Source organism: Andrena cerasifolii, chromosome 6, assembly GCF_050908995.1.
Source record: "Andrena cerasifolii isolate SP2316 chromosome 6, iyAndCera1_principal, whole genome shotgun sequence".
Classification (NCBI taxonomy): Eukaryota; Metazoa; Arthropoda; class Insecta; order Hymenoptera; family Andrenidae; genus Andrena; species Andrena cerasifolii.
In genome coordinates, this window is record NC_135123.1 from 12,065,314 (window position 1) to 12,077,446 (window position 12,133).

General features: G+C 40.4%; 1 protein-coding gene across 8 annotated transcripts in view; it reads left to right on the forward strand.

Annotated features, from left to right (window-relative positions):
* The window catches only part of Nrm (neuromusculin), a 280,335-nt gene that overhangs the window by 243,773 nt on the left and 24,429 nt on the right, over positions 1-12,133 (forward strand). For 5 of the 8 annotated variants that reach the window (XR_013085468.1, XR_013085469.1, XR_013085470.1 and 2 more), the window contains exons 13-16: positions 223-483; positions 902-1,159; positions 3,860-3,877; positions 4,833-4,973. Coding sequence is in view for 5 of the 8 variants with exons in the window: in XM_076813982.1 (XP_076670097.1) it covers positions 223-483; positions 902-1,159; positions 3,860-3,877; positions 4,833-4,973 (678 nt within the window). In the remaining 3 variants the exon portion in view is untranslated. Of the gene's footprint in view, positions 1-222; positions 484-901; positions 1,160-3,859; positions 3,878-4,832; positions 4,974-8,355; positions 8,393-12,133 lie in introns of all 8 variants that reach the window. The other 3 variants (XM_076813984.1, XM_076813986.1, XM_076813987.1) reach the window with 2 other exon arrangements.

The window sequence follows — 12,133 nt, forward strand, 5'->3', positions numbered from 1 at the left end:
CCAAAGTCTGGGGGGTCGCGTAGATATTTTCGGCAGAGGTTGGTTAAAATGTTCGGACTCGGCAGCTTTCGATAGAAATCGATGCCGGTTGTAGATTAACTCCGTAATTGAAAGTGTAGCCGGCTTTTTTATTCGGGGGGATGGAATCTCGAACGGGGACTTTTGTCGAGGAATTACAGCTCACCATAGATGGCAGCCTCCTTTTTTCTTTCTTCCCGCCAGTTCCCCCGGAAAACATGACGATCTCGAGGAAAGTGATAAACGTCACTGTCGACACAATCCCGGAAACGGTGGACTGCAACGCCACGGGGCGCCCACAGCCCACCTTCCGATGGTTTCGCGAGGGATCCACGGACACCATCGTCCATGACCATGTTCTCGATTTGAAAATGCCAGTGCCGAGGCGCAGCAACGGGACTTACTACTGCGAGGCGTCGAATCGCCACGGGAACCGGAGCATTTCCATGGTCATGAATGTTCAATGTAAGTAAAGAAACATTCTGCCGCGCGGGCTTCCAGTCGTTTCGAGTGACATTCAAATATTGAGGGACATTCAGGCCCCTGCAGCGGCAGCGCATCTCGCTTGCAAGAAGTATTATGGATCTTTCGCTAATAAAAAGAAAAATTCTCAAAACATGGAATTTTCTAAAGAACCATTAGGACAGTTAGAAGCATGTAGATATTAGATATTATTTAACCAAAATTCATCTAAATCTCTAATATGATTTTTATTTTTAAATTCAGCATTTCGCAAAGTTTCTCGTCTATCCTGATTTTATCAAACTTTTCTTCCAAATAAATCGACAAGTGCTGATGCCTATTGATAGTTGAATTAGATTAAAATAACGGCGGTGTATTCGTTCGAGGCTAACCGACACCTACACTGCTTTGTGCTCCACAGTTAAGCCCGAGTGTCACGTGGAGAAGGAACGAATAGACGGCGAGGATTACGTGGTGTGCTCTGCGATAGCTAATCCGAAGGAGACCGATTTCGTTTGGTCTTTGAAGAGTGACAACGACACGCTAGAGCAGACTGCCGAAACGCGGAACGGGAAGAGCTATATTCGGCTGGATACTTCGGTGACCAATTTTCGGACGTACGTTTGCGTCGCGAACAACTCCATCGGCCATTCGACCCCTTGTGAGCGTGATATTCCAGGTACGTTTCAAAGACGATTTTCCGATTTCCTTTATGCGAAAAGTAATGGCAGAGAACTGAGCGTTGTTTCGTACACTTGTAGTGAAATGATCGGTGGTAAACAATTCTGGAAATATTTATTCCATCACTCTGAAATTTAAATGGTACGTGGTACAATTTTTCATAGCAATCTCTTTCTCTTTCTCTCGCTCTCTCTCTCTCTCTCTCTCTCTCTCTCTCTCTCTAACAATATTTTCCCAGTGCTAATAATATAATAACTGAGGCATCGGTGATAGGCATCGTGTTTATTCGTGTGATGCAATAAATATTTCCCGCACTGTACTGTATCAATAACGACCAGCGCTATGAAATACTGTGCACTAAAAAGCAGCACAGCACTTGATTAAAAGATTACCAGCGTTTCATAATAATGGTGGCTGGCACATTATGACGACGGCGGACTTTAAAATTTGCGATTTAATTATAAAGGAAATTCCATTCCAAACAAGTGCGAATTTTTACGCAAAGCGAATTCCATCACAGCGGTTATTTTTCGCCCCTTGATATTACATTCCCGCCATAATTCCTCGCATTACATTATATGGCTGTAATTCCTAAGCCGGAATTTGAAAGCGTGAGATTATGCCAGACCAGAAAGCTAGAAAAGCAGCTTGAGGAACATTTTCGAAAACGCGCCCTCTATGGGTTTTCATGTGTGCCTGAAAAATAAATAATACGTTGGAGTTTCTCTAAATATTCCCAAGTATTTTACTTCTATTCGCACGACTTTGTTAAGCGTATTAAAATACAGAAGGGTGCTAACGATGCGAGGAAAGAGTATGCAAATGAGTAATCTAGAAGTACACGTACAAAGGGGGATATTACATCCAGTACAGTGTCATTGTTGTGGTAAAAGCCAATGTTTGGCGCTGGTTTGCACGGTTCTGGGGGGGGAAGGTATACACTATTAGCCAAAAGAATAAAGTCATCTGACCTATTGTTTCCTTTTATGCTCCGGAAGCGTATTAGCATGAAAGCTGTGGTAATCTGCCTGTGTCAACGTTCAAAGTGATCATTTAACATTCTTTTTGACGTCAGCTTACCGTCACACTGCTATTTGTCGAATCAGACCTTTTAAGAAGTAGAAAGTCATTTTTGTAACAGGGTATGAGACTGAAGAAGACGAAATTATATTTTTACCTACCTTGCCAGACCTTCAGAAATCGATACTTTGCGAGTACTGAGTTCATAAAGGATCTTATACTTTCGACTGATAGTGTACGTGATCATTTCCCTCTTATTCCAATGCCACTGGAATTATTAATACTGTCCGGAAGGGAGAAGCTACTTAGTTAATTTTCGACAATGCATTGATCTCGTCGCTTTGAATAAATTATGAGTGCGACTTCTCGTGCTGAAAGATTTTGACAAAAATAATTCTCAGGTAAACTGCAAGTTTTTCGAGGAAAAAGCTGGAAGCACAGACTTCATCGTTGAAATCCAAGTTCGTGAATTAAATTCTTCTACCACTGTTGGGATCTACATTCAAAATCAGTACTTCGATTTATGTCATTCGAGTCGATTTATCCTTCATTTACATTATTACTATTAATTTAGCGTTTATTTTAAATGTCAATTTTGCCAGCGAGGTAATAAGTAATTAATCAGGCGTTACACTTGTTAGCTTGCCAAACGGTTGAGAAATTCTCGTCGAGCAAGGGAAAAAACGATACTTAGAGCTCCTTTTAATTAAAACTCACGCTTCTTTTGTTAATAATATGTAGATGGTATGTAAATGTAAAATAGGACAAGGATCGGGGGTGATGAGAAAGTTATACTTTTATTAGGGTTTATGTAGATACGTAGGAACATGAATTTTAAACAACTTCAGTAACAAACACAAAGCTTTGAGGCAAGTGGGGTTAAATCTAAATGAGCATTTCCCGTGATGCAAGCTCATCTACATGTTTCGTAATTTGAAGCTGCTCTAACCTAACGAGATAGACTTCAAATTTGAGTACGCTTTTCGTGCTGTTCTAATTGAATAATTTCAAGAAAGTCTTCAATTTTATAATCTCCATCTTATTATTTTCATCGAAATGTAACATAGCAAAAGATCATGGGAAAGAACTTCTACAGCAGTTTTGAATGTATAAAACAAAATTTTTTCTATTAAAATTCTTCGACATAATTATTACGAACTTCGATCCATATTTAAGAAAAGGGAAAGAAGATATTTATGAAACTTGTTATTATGTAGTAACTCGACACGTTGGGAGTTATTTTTCTGATACCTTTACTTTGTCAGAGAAATTAGAAACGCTTCCTTCGAACTTTTTCTAAGCACAAATAGCGGAGCACGTATAAATTTCAAAGGGAGAATAATTCAAAATCCCTCCGGTGGGACGTTTATCCTCCGACTTCTTAAGTGTCATCATTTCTTCCTCGGGAAATGCATCTCTCCCCCGGAGGACATGAATATACTAGCGATTAAATAAATCTGCGATAAACATCTTCTGGGGCGGTTATTAAAATTTTCATAGAAATAGCTTCGCTGTATCTCGTAATTCAGTGCATTGAAAAGATACGACGAACTAGCGTGGCAGAAACTATTTGGGAAACTTAAATCGCATCGAGAATTAAAGCATAATGATAATACGCTGCATTAAATAACTAGGATAAACGAATAAGAAAAGTTTTCAATCCTTTGTTCCTTCTTAGCTCACCATGGACACCGAAGTAAGTTTTTCCTTAATAATTGCTTTAAACTTCGTAGGAACATTTTAGATAATCGAGTACTCGACTCTGTTCCTTTATGTATTGTATTTTCCTTGTAATATAATATCATATTTTTTATCAAGAAAAAGTCAGTTGGTAAAATGTAGAATAAAGTTTCTGCTGAGATGCTGTTAGGGGCTTTCCTCAAGAAACGAGGACTGGTTTCCAGAAACTTTATTCCGCGAACATTAATTTTCTGTACCAAGGAGCAGTATTTTATTTTCAAAAAAATATCTTTAAAACTGTAGATTAACATTCTTTTGGTTGCATCATTTTTTGCCCGAATACCGCAACAGTTTGCTAAAGGAGGAATTTTATATCTGGCTTAGCTTCAGAAATATCTTACTGTATTGATTAGAATGGAGCGCCCTGTATACGTACACACATAAAGTTACATAATAAAGCTGCCCTGCGGTAAAATATTATAGACCAGGGGAGTGGATTAAATCTAAGGAGAAACATGAATATCCTTGCCCAAGATCGACCGCTTACCATCGTATTTATAATACTTCACAGCTGTCGGCGACATTTGAATTGCAACTATTGCACTGCGTTATTTCGTCGCCAAACGCCAAGTATGACCGTGAAATTTCGATCACCGGGTTTTCATCGTTTGCTCTTTGATCTAGAAATTTTCAAACAACAATTTGCAGCAAAGCTAGTCTCTGTTTTTCGACGATACGAGAAAACTTTTTAATTCCAAGCGAAATACACGTAAGATTTTTCTTCTCATTTACTTTCAACCTCTAAATACCCGTGACGATTTCATAGAATAACTGCAAAGAATGTAGGAAGTCTGTGAATTTGCGTGGCATTCCTTTGATAATTCTTGGTACAATTTGCGGAAAATCTGAATTTGCAAGATTCTCGTTCCAAATGTATCTAACAATTTTCTGTGAAACGATATTCATTTCAGGCCATATCCCATGGTGGCACCAACTCGAAGGGAACCTCCTTCTGATCGTCATCGTTGCCGCGGTTGTCCTCATACTTGTGATAATAATCATCTGCGTGGTGATCTTCATTGTTTGTCGGCGCAAACGAAGTCAGATGAAATGTAAGTTACATTCCGTTTCGTTCTTTGTGATTGTCATTGTGATTTGTTACTCACAACGATTCGCATGGCGTAGACTACGAAGTGGGCTTTCTTCAAGATCGCGATAACTTTGCGAAAATGATAGAACATTAAAACAGTTGCATCAAGTGCTTTGAAGACAGATGAACGAACTAAACTCATGACTACAGCCACTAAAGTTTCAAGATTACTAATCCTTTACAATTCCAATATATATATAACTTATAATCACTCCAAATCGTGCAACAATTTGTTTATCATACTTTACTGGAATTTATTTGAAACAGCGAAAACAGACTAAAAGTCTTGAAGAAGTTCAAATGACTATTGAATAATCATCATTATAGACGAGTACCTCACACACATCGAACACAATTATTTATTTTAATCGCAACGTTTCACGATAAATAAGCATTATCTGGACAATCTGGCAGTTGCATAAACAGAAACTTCCTGAGGTTACTTACACACAACTACGTTTTACAGTTAATACAATCGAGAGTACTTAGCCATATTATTTCCTTAATGTTTGCAAAGACTGAAGTACCATTTAAAAAGCAACGCTCTCCCCGAAGCTTTTGCAGGAGGAATTTTACTAAATGTCCAATCTTTTACGTCCCAGTATAATTTCGATGTAAACGTAGCAGCGTTTTTCAAGAATTACAGTACGAAGTGGTTACTTTCGTTGGCCTGGGCGAGAAACTGCAAGCATGTAATGCATATTTGTCGTTGCACCAGCTCATGAAATGTACAGGTTCGATAGATCATCCCGTAGGACGGTTATTATTATCAAGATCGAAAGAGCAAAAAAAAAAAGAAAGCGTAACAATAGTTGTATTTTGCAACGCGACGCAGTAAATTCCCCGCAGTAGGTCATACATTTCCCCTTTGTGCTGCGAGATCTCGTTACGTCGATATCCATTCACTTTACTCGCATTATTTACAACGTTGTCCACTCTAAAAAAGCACAATCCATAACGGTCGACACACAGACACACGGCCGCACTCATGAAAGCAAAACAGCAGAAAATGACGACAGAATACGAGCCTTCCAATGAGTTTTCATTATTTCGAATCGCCGCAAGATACCGCGATGACAAATTCGAAAAAGAATCAATTACATAATGGCAGTTTTTGTACGTTGCATGTTGCCTGATTAAATTAAAAAAAAAAAAGAAACAGTACAAGAATATGTAAGTTGGCTGACGATTCAAAGTAATTTTAAATCCAAACCGATATCTAACTTTTTTGGAGTAGCGTTATCGCGGGTGGACGGAGAAGTTCGTTGGAAACATTTGTTGGCCCCTTAGAAGGATAAACAGGCTTTAAATAAAATACATTATAAGACACATGGACTGTCATGCAGACTGGCTGCAGACGTCAGATTTATTGCTCTAGAATGTTTCACTGACTCTGTTGCAAGGAGATTTCATAAATATATTATATTTAAGACCTTGGATTGGCAATTTGTTTTCTAAACTTCATACTGTGATCGGTGTATAACTTAATATAACTGGAGAAATTTAAACAGAATTCATGGAACTTTGTATTTAAAAACTTTTCATCGCGATTTTGGTGGTCTGAGTAACTTTTACTGAAAGGGAGATAGAGAATAGGAGAAAGCAAGTAGTCAGCGCATAGTCAGACGCGCATCCCCAGTGATGTCTTCTTTATTTCAAGGTACATGCATTATTTCAGAAATTCTTTCGAACATAGCTGATTAAAGTTAACAAGAACTCTTGAAACATGTAGATATTTAGCAACAATTCTGTTTAAAATTATCCAATTCAATTCTTCATTTCTTTACATAAATCATAGTATGAATATTAAATTTTGTACGTAGTACGACAGATCGGTTAATCATATCTTATTAACATATTTTCGACAGATCCCTTGTAACAGAGTTAGTGAAACAGCCTGCACGATAGAAATGTTTCATTTTCACGAAATTGCTACTACCAAAGCAAAATCGTAAGCAGAATATATTGATAACAGCATTATATAATCCATACTTTGCTAGATTAATAGTTACTCGACACGAAGTGTCATTATAAAGGTACACTGGTTATATATCTGTACTATATTAGCAACAAACTTGCGACGCTATTGAGACTCTGTAGTGCGATCGAATGACTGCAGCCAGACCTGCGCAAATCATGCACTGCATACATTATTTTGCGTTGTTATTATCGCATAGTTCATGCTAGTCACAAGAGAAGCATGTCTATTTATGCCACGTAATCGTACAAAGTAGATGGACAATTCCCTAAAGAGCGCAAAAAAAAACAAGTACATATACGAATTGTTAAATAAACGAACCCGTGCTGTGCTGCTGCGAGGGCGAGGAAACAAAATCTTTGCAATTATTTCCTGCCGATCACTATGGTGGCATTGGGGCGAATATTTATAAATTTAATGAATATCGATCGAATTTTAAATTCATGAAATGCTTACTGAATTCGAACACTTTTTATCGACTAATTTTAACGAAGTCGACGCGACGCGTTCAATTTTACATATCCCGCGCAGTTCAATGTTTCAACAAGTTTATTCTTAACAGAGGGTTATACGTGTAATCACCGAAAGATTACAAAAATTTCAATAGGATAGTCACTACTTTCCATACGCTCGCCGATCGTGTGAGAAATGCTGGTGATCAATATGAATTACATTAATCCAAATAATTGTTATATCGACTTCTGTTGCTTTTTATGGCGCGAGCCGGTACCGCCCGAAGCCACATTCGGCGAATTTAATCTCCGCAACGTGCACAATTCAATAAATCCGATTACTCCTCTAGTAAAATATTACAACAATTTTAATTATTCGTTTCAATGATTCTCGTAACTCGCGTTTTCGTCGCGTCCAATGCATATTCAACGAGCGAGAGATTTTCCACCCCAACCTTGCAACGTAAATCCCCATTGTGATTATTGACCAATTACAAGATGTTTCAATTCTGAATAGTAACGGCTATGGTAATCAGGCTCGCTACATAAGGATCAATGAAATTTACTACGACGAGGTAGTCGAATGAAAGTGTCCAATAGGTCTTTTGCCCTTTTTCGCGCAGAAGGAGAAAAGGGTGATTCGTAGCACGGCGGCGCACGGAGCCACCCCGCCACCCGTCTGAATTTAAAGCGATCCTCCGGGAAATTAGTCAGCGTTAATTAAATTCGCGCCGTCGTAAACTTCGAACGCGAAAAAGAACGTCCCCAATTAAACGTAAGACTCGGTCCGAGGCGTAGTCCTCGGCGGCGCGGCAGCTGGGCACGGGCTTCGTACTCGGTAGTGTCTCACTAACACAGAAAACTGATTCGTTTCTGCTCTACTTTTTAATTTGGACTTGCTAAACAAAACACAGACAGTAATCGGGTGGTCGAGCTGGAGGAACGCGAACAGTAAGTACGAAACGCAGCGCTTCCACGTTCCCCAACATTTTGCTTATTCTCTTGGCCTCTCCCTGTCGCCCCCTTCTTCTTCTATTTCCCCTTCAATTTAGTCATGGTTGCTATCCGCGGTGTGTCGTTTCTTCTGCCCCGTCTTTTGTTGCGTACCAATTCCGTTCACTTCGAAAGGCCACCCTAACTTCCCGGCTCGATGCTCGCTTCCGCATGGCCGCTGTACGGCGGTTGCCAGAGCTATAGGGGCGCGCGAGCTTAACTGGTACAGAGAACTTGCGGGAACCAGCGGGAAAGAGTTTTAATATCCTAAGTTTTGTGAACGGACCGTTTAGAGGTATTCGAGGTTTCGGATCGTCGAGGACCGGCTGGCGATTTCTGCATGAATATTTAATAATAAATTCAGTCGCGGATCAAGCTTAATTTCATTTTCAGTAACGGACAGGTGTCACTCTGATGTCACGAATTTTAAACAATCGTGGATCTATATTTTTTTTATCGTGTCAAAGCATCTCGTTGGCTAATATTTCTTTGGAAATTTACAAAAGATCGCGACGGGAACATTCAAAACAATTCTCTGCGAAGGCTAAGATGGTATTTCAACGAACAAAGGGTTCGCGGACCTAAATTCGCGAAGACGCTTAAATCTATCCGTTTGCGAGCTTTATTACTCAGTCACGTTCGCACCTACGGCTCTGAAACACCCTGTACCGTAGAGACGTGCTTCCGCTTACCCAACAAAGGAAACGCAGTCGTACTTTTCGCTTTATGAAACAGCAGCATGCGCCTGTCCCCTCTGGTATGCTAATGATACAGTAGAATTAATTTTGGACGCATTCTGTATATGTTGCACCACCCACTACACAAGTAGGGCCGTGTTTGTGTGTATAGTCCTGCACCAGGCTGTGCCCGGGATATTAACTCGCCGTTGTAAATCTCGTTATACGACTGATCGATGGAATTATCGGTTCCGCGGATCGCCGGCTTAGCAGGTGACGGGCCCAAAGAGGATTCTGTAGCCCCCTCGATTTCACAAACTGAAAAGGGTTTCTCTACAATCAAGATTGCCAGAACGGAGAATAATAGATGCTTTTGACCAATCAAACAAATTATCTCTCGGAAGTGCGATCGAACGTGCGAAACAAGGGCTTCTTCTGCGAACCCTGGATTTCGAGGGACCTGATTTACAAACTGTGTACAGCACGCGCTAATTTCGCAGTCTCGCTGCAAATGCCTTTTCTGTGTATGCATGGGTGATTACTAATTGCACGTCGCTTTGTGGGATCGATTCAGACCACAAAGGGGTAAAAAGTATCGTATGAAGTGATTGGCAGGTATCATTGAATTTGAGGTGAAAGATTCTATTGTATTCTGGGTTTGATCTACATCGAAGTACGTGAAAAGGAGACTTGCAATTATTCAAGCACCCGTGCACGCTTATTATCATTGAAATCAGCTTCCTCGAAAAGCAAAGCATCGTGCAATCGATCCTTCATTCCACACTTTCAGTTTGTTTGTTCGCTCAAGATCGTTTAGTTTTTAGTCAGTTTTCTAGCACTTCTTCGGGACGAGGTTTGCACATTTTCCTTTCAACCCGACGACAGACATAGTCTACACGAACCTCACAGAGTTTCAAACATAAAATTTCAATGATTAATTACGCGACAATTAAACGCATTACGATCTACACTCCGTACCACGGCGAATCGATCACTTTTCGGTGCGCTTTCAAGCTTCAACAGCCTGTATTTGTTGAACAAATTCGAAACCAGTAAAATGATGACTTAAACTCCCCCTAAAATCACGTGCCCTACGTCACCCCTTAATTTCATCAAAATCGGAACGCGCGAAGTGATCGATTCGGCTCCAAGAGACACCTACCCAATTTCGTTTCAGACAGAACAGAAAGAACACCTTCCTCTAAATTCTTACTCCCGGAGTCGTCCCGTTTTCATCTTAACAGATTCACCACCTACTTCACATCCACCCATAGTCTACGCACAACCAATAACAAATTCACACCCCCGTTCCATCCCTGCCAGAGCCGACGTGTCCCTGCTAATCGTATGCGGCGCTGAATGTACGTATTATCGGTGCGATGACTTATCGACTTTATTGGTGTGAGTTAACGTAACGGCAACCCCCATGATATGTGTAGTGTGCACGAGATTGTCTCCAATCTCCAATCTCACAGGAAGCCTCTCGCCCTCTCCCCGCCCCTCTGTTTCTCGCCCTGTCTTCCTCCACGCCTGAATGCATGTCTGTTGCATAATTTAGTGACCACTTCCGGCTTATAATAGTTTACTGTCGAAGTCTGCATGGAGGCGGTTCAGGTAAGGGTCGCGCGTGCAAATGAATAGAGGCGGCGGAGTTCTTTGTTATTCGAATGTAGCGGCGTGCCGTTGTTGCATAATTTAGGGGACGATTAGTTGCATACTAGCCGGGTCACCGATACAATAGTTGCCATTCTATTCCGCCGCGTGGACAGTTTTCGAGGTGCAAGGTAGGTGGAGGGTTGCATGCTCGATGAATAGAACAGAGGCACTCGTATTTAACTATCGTTTGAATCGCGACACGAGGCGAAGAATCCTTTTGGCAGCACGTAGGTTTAGCTTTAGTTGAGAGTTTAACGTGCTACAGAAGGGAGCCGAGGATTAAATAAATACAGTGGTAGCGAAGAGAAAGTTCGAAATTCGTACTTTTAGATATGTAGGGTGAGGGAAAGAAACAGGGAACGTCACAAAACGCGTTATCGAGAAAATTAAGTTTTAATACTTTAGTCCATCAGTAAAGAAACAAGGTTCAATGAATTTACTTTTCTTATATAACTTTCTTCGTAAATAATTTCTTGTTTTGCCTTGACGACAAAAGCTTATGCTTAGAAAAAAATTGGGGACATTCCATATTTTCTTCCAGTGCAGAGTGGACATTTTCTGTTTTTAACAAGCATATCAAATCTTTAACGTTATCTTAGGAGGGTATTTGAAGTTTATAACCCTTTGTAATTCGACAGTTCTGTGGTCCCAATTACCACCAACAAAATATACTATAAATCGCAAAATCCCAAAAAATGGACATTCCTGGTCTTTCCCTTTACCCTTCATATCTGCATAAGAAGCTCTAAATTTTGACACATAATTTTTTTAGTAGAACTATATTATTTCTGTTACACTTCACAGTTCAAACTTTCTTCTCGCCGTTACTGTACGAACCTGAACAGTTGAAGTGTATGAAAATAATTACACTCACGAAGCTGGACGACTTTACGATTTTATCGTCCCGTGACTTATCGAAGGTACTTCCTTTTGTCTGATCCTTAAACACCGTCGAAAGTTATTGTACGAATAATCGAGAGAGAAAGGGATGAAACAGCGTGATCTCCTTTGTAAATTCTCGATGCAATGGTCAACGGTCCACGTTGTTCGCGTTAAAGCCAGCGTTAGGATCGAGTTAACGTCCAACGTGATTCTCGAGTGGTAGCACTGATGAATTAAAAACCGTGCAGACTACCATCTCGCAGCGCGATGCTTTGATGAATTGCCACTGTTCGTGCACCCTATGCATATGCAGCTTGTCATGTGCCCGAACGGGGGTGGGCGCCGAATTTGATTATCGAGGCATCATGATATCGTAACTTTCATATTTTTGAATTGCTAAACTCAGCGTCGCGTGTTCCGCTCCCCTCCCCCCCCCCCCTCTGTGTTTTTCGAAATTGTCATCGCGAATGGCCTTTCGTTCGCG